Source organism: Habropoda laboriosa, unplaced genomic scaffold (genome assembly GCF_001263275.1).
Source record: "Habropoda laboriosa isolate 0110345459 unplaced genomic scaffold, ASM126327v1 scaffold67, whole genome shotgun sequence".
NCBI classification, from domain to species: Eukaryota; Metazoa; Arthropoda; class Insecta; order Hymenoptera; family Apidae; genus Habropoda; species Habropoda laboriosa.
The window spans coordinates 4,832,699-4,837,655 of record NW_017100242.1 but is presented as its reverse complement, the minus strand read 5'-3'; the positions used below and the strand labels follow the sequence as shown (position 1 = coordinate 4,837,655).

At 40.4% G+C, this 4,957-nt stretch overlaps 1 protein-coding gene across 1 annotated transcript in view; it reads left to right on the top strand.

Moving 5' to 3' along the window:
- Positions 1–4,957, top strand: part of LOC108572056 — a 28,529-nt gene that overhangs the window by 15,357 nt on the left and 8,215 nt on the right. Inside the window, 2 exon segments of the mRNA XM_017934243.1 lie at positions 3,904–4,939; positions 4,942–4,957. The exon segment at positions 4,942–4,957 is cut by the window's right edge and continues 651 nt beyond it. Of these exon segments, the coding sequence (XP_017789732.1) occupies positions 3,904–4,939; positions 4,942–4,957 (1,052 nt within the window).

Genomic DNA, 4,957 nt, shown 5'->3' with positions numbered 1-4,957 from the left:
TGATCGCAGAAAACGTAACTTCATCGAACGCGTTTCCACGTATCGAGTTCAAGTGATCATCGTCCGTTCACTATGACGTCCGTGTGTGCCTTAACAGTTGGGTTACCGCGAGAAAGATCTGCTTTATAAGGCTTTCCACCGCACTTTTGCGACAGCACACGAAGGAAATCCACGAGATCGGCTTACGAATCTACGAAGGAACGGTTTCGTCCAGTCGGAGAGCGATACTTCTGGAGATAGTTCTGCGGCATGTGTCTGTGGATCGTTGATACGAGAGAGAGATAGGAAGCCACGCCCAGATTTACAGTTTTTTTCACATCACCTGTGGGAAACCCGTGGCCACCGTTCCGCGGTCCGAACAGACCTGCGCGTGATCTCGTTACGTCAGGGAATGTGCGATCGATGAAATCGCCAAGGAGGAATTTCATACTAATCTCTCTGCGTCTGATACTTACCTACCTATTCTAATATTTAGCCTCGATTTATCGAGCTCGAGTAATACGTACAATCGAATGCTGAATTACAGTTGCATTTTTAGATAGGACGTAAGACGTTAACCCTTTGAATTTTTGCCTTCGGATATCGTAGAACGATAGATTATAAATTATAAACGATGATAAATGAAAATTGATATTTTACAACTACTAAGTCATCCCATAAGTTCGTATCGAAAGCGAAAAATATTTTAATGAAAATCCAAAAAAATTCTGTAGGGACGACATAATGATCTTATGAAAAAAAGAAATAGGAAAAAGTTGTGGAATGAGAAGACACTTTGGTTTGTTTTTCATCAATTTTAAAGGTTCGCTGAAAATATTGATCTAAATTATAAAATTCGACACGAACTTACAGGATGACCTAATAGTATTGAAATATTCATTCTTGAATTAATAATATTAATTCTTGAAGTATTCATTCTTGAATTAATTCTTAAATGAATATTTCCACTATCGAAATATTGGATGATTGCAAAAGTTCGTGCCCGAATTTCAGAGGTGGCGGGGACCTTATCGTACTTCAGTACAGATGTTTGTTTTAGCGTTATATTGTATTCCTATCCAAAGATACACCTCTTGTGTTTCATTTTCGAATCGGGCACGAACTTTTGCAATCATCTAATAATAATTAATAAGAAATATCGAACTAACGGCGAACTACACGGTACAGTGGCCAAACGAGTGCGAATTAACCGGACTGTTCGGACCGGAAAGGGTTAATAACGGCGTCGAAGATGGTTCGGTCCTTTCCGTAAGTTCGAGTATAATATCAGTGTAAGAAAATGTGCATAACTTGGTTATGCTTTCGAAGAAAGCGTATCTACGAACAAATTTCTTACGTAAATTCGTACAAAAGGTTGAACAATGTCTTATTGTTTACATCACAGGACAGGACTGCATAGTTTTTCTATAATTTTCACTTTCTAAGCCTAAATTATTCGTTACCGGAGACAGAATTTTCCTCGTTAACCGGAGAAAACTAACATGGTCGTGCATTTCTTTCAACTCAGAAAAACCTTATTTCCGCGCCGATGAGTGCTCGAGTTGCTATTACGCAACATAGGATATACGGATGTTAATCAGGTTGTGTTATAATCAATCAAGTTCTTTCCCTGCGCTATACAGCATTGGTATTTACGTAACTAATTAATCAACCTGCAAGAAACGTAAGAAAAAAAAAAGGAAACAATAACATGCCTTGGCGATGTTAGTGAAAAAGAGGAAGTCAGAGAAATGCATAAACGAGGTAACTATAGTTCACTGTTTTCATAGCGGGTACCGGTAGTTTGGCTTTACCACGTGACAAGTGAAGAGACGTACTTATCGTTGATACATAATACTTTTCACCGAACGAGATATTGTAATTTTTTGCGAAATCTAGTTTTTCCAACAAAGTTACGTCAATTTTTTCTATCGTTACAACGAGTTACTGCAAAATTTCGAGACAATTCTAGAGGAAGGATAATTCGTGTATATGAACACAAATTAGGTGATAATAAAAAGAATCGACGAGAAAGAACGTTGGACATTTCGTCCTCGAGTGCACGTTTCAAGTGCTACTGTCAAAAATGAACACGTAGAGAGGGTCTTTTGTTTAAAAAAAGTGAGAGCTGATATTTTCCTGACCAGATTTATTCACTCTTGTTGTACGACTCGCACAGTTCGGACATTTTCTCCGGTAAAACTCAAATTAAATAAAGACAGTTTATGTAAAAGTTAAGAGGGACATTAGTTTATCAACAATCCACTGTTCCAGTCGAATAAAGAACATTCGAATAAATATGTGTTAGAAATCTTCAATTTTACTAACTTTAAGGTAATACTATTTCCTATTACAGAACTGTAACAAAAAGTCAGTACCAAGAGAATTTCCAACTGAAAGCACGCTGAATTTGAAAGTACCGCGTAATCAGTTCACTTTCGAATCATGACATAAAATCTACCGTTTCATTGCAACTATGCACGTTCTTACATTTTTCTACCGTCAAACGTAATTCATTATTCACTTATTCTTAAATAACACGTCCCACTCAACTTTTCCCCCAATGTTTTTCCTTCTTTTCCCTTTAGCCTCGGTGAGAAATAAAACCTGCTCCAATTACTCGTCCTAACCGGTTTGTCCTGTATGCTTGTTAGCCTATTCGAACATCGTGCGATTGATTGGTCTTATTATCGTACTGTGATGCCCGGTTTGCTCCAATTCCTCGAAACTAGGAGCAGATATTTGGGTATCGCTGAATTAAAACACTTAATCCTTTAACCTACAACAACGTGTCAGACTCGTGGCAAAGACTTGAACGACCGTCTTCTTCTTAACGACACAAATGTGCTCATTTTCCACGCTTTCCATCACTTGTCGCAAAGTTTCAGGAGTTACCTTTAAACGTGCCTCGTACTGTAAAATAACAACGAACCAAGAGCTACAGATTATTCAAATCAGTTCCATCAAGGAGAAACTTTCGTATTCTAATCACGATCGAAGTACACGTTTCGTCATCGGTTCTAATGATTTTCTTCGAGCGCGACATCGCAAAGTTGGTACACGTCCGTATTTAGAGTCGCATCGAAGGGAAAGGTAACGAGAAGAAACGGCACGGAAAGAAGTGAAAGAAAAGAAAAACAGCGACTCCGCGGTCGCTTCGAAATAATATAAGAGATCTCGATTTTAAATTCGAGATCGTCGAATGAGTTATTACGCGAGGACGCTGCGAAATGAAAACCGCGACGAGTTATACTTTCTCGAGGCAGAATTCTCACAGCCGCCGGTACACCTTGACGCGTAGAAGGGAGACTGGAACAATGCTTTGCTTAATTATCGCGATCTTAATCGCATCGGACTCTCTTCCTTTCGTTCCTGAACAAAGCTGTTTATTAATTTTACAATTGCCAACGAACAGGCGGGCTGCATTCACTTGCCGGTAATTACCCAATCTATAAGTGCCGATAATTAACACGTGTGTGACTAGCACAAATTACATCTTCTGCAATCGATGCGAACTTCCGCGGTCATTGTTCACACTTTTCACGTGTTAACGGGACGTTGTTGATTGATCGTTTCAAAAATTCGACTCTTTTCAACCCTTTCACCGCGGCAGATTTTAGCGTGTAACGATAGATCTTCAATCGCAGCCAGAAAATCGTTAGTTCTGGCGTTTCAAAATTTTTTAAAATATTTTAAAGTCAAAATTCGAATTATTTATCGTATCTAAATTTCTTGTATTAAGCGCGCAAAGGACAAACACGAAGGATGAAATATTTTCAAAGCGCCCGTAGGCGCCGACAGCAGTGAAACGGTTAGAGAAGAAAGTAAAATTTCTGCATAAATCTGCTTATTATTTTACCCAACACCTGGTGTATTTGTTAATAAAAGAAACTGTATGACAAACACGTGTGCAATTTTGTTTAGGGTCGAGCACCGCATGATCCAAGACCTCGTCTCTCCGCCTCGCAACAGGCTCAAATACTGAGCGACGTTCAACAGCATCAGCAACGTTACAGACGACCGAATTCTCAGCAAGACACGTCATCCAATTCTCGAGGATCTTCTTTCTCGAGCTTCGATCAGGTTGCCTCGAAACCTCAAACGAGCGCTTCGTACGCGACCCTAGCCAAATATAAAGTAGATCGTACGAAGCAGCAACAGATACAGCAATTGTTACAACAACAGCAACAAGTGCAGCAGCTAATTCAAGAACAACAGCAAAAGATAACGCAACAACTCAGCAATCCAACTTATTTAAACACCCAAGCTCAATTACAAGGTCAACCAGCCAAGCAACAGCAATTCCAGCAACAACAATTCAGTAGTCAATACCAGAACCCAAACGGCCAGTTTCAAAATCTTCAACAAGACCTGTCACAACCTCTGTTCAGCGATCAGCAAACGTTACAACTGCAAGAATATCTAGAGAAGCAACGAGAGTTGGAATTGGTGCAGAAACAGAGGCAGCAATTGTTGCTAGAACAACAGGAAGTACGAAGACAGCAGGAACTGTTACGACTTCAGCAACTCCAGAAACTTACTTCGACCACTTCCTCGCCGATTCCTGTCACCTTCCCAAGCACGATTCCTCTTAGCACAGTTACATCTCCTGTCCTCGTCTCTCTGCCAACAGCAAGAAAGATCACTCCATCGGAAACGGACCTATTTCTCAAAGCAATAGCCACTCATCAGAAGAAATACACCACAACGCCGATACCAGCAACGACGACGACAACAAGGACCACGACCACGAGCAAACCCACGATTTTCACGTCGGTCTCTCCCAAGACGTATCAACAAAAGGTAACAGCCACTCCGAGTATTCCGGAGAACCTGCTGAATCTGATTCAGGAGCAAGAGAATCACTTCGTTCAGCAAGGCAAGCCGAAGCCTCAAATCAAAGTGATATATCAGACTGAAAAACCACCGACTTCGAGAAACACGAGCAGCAAGAGCAAGTCCAACAACGCTTTCGGCT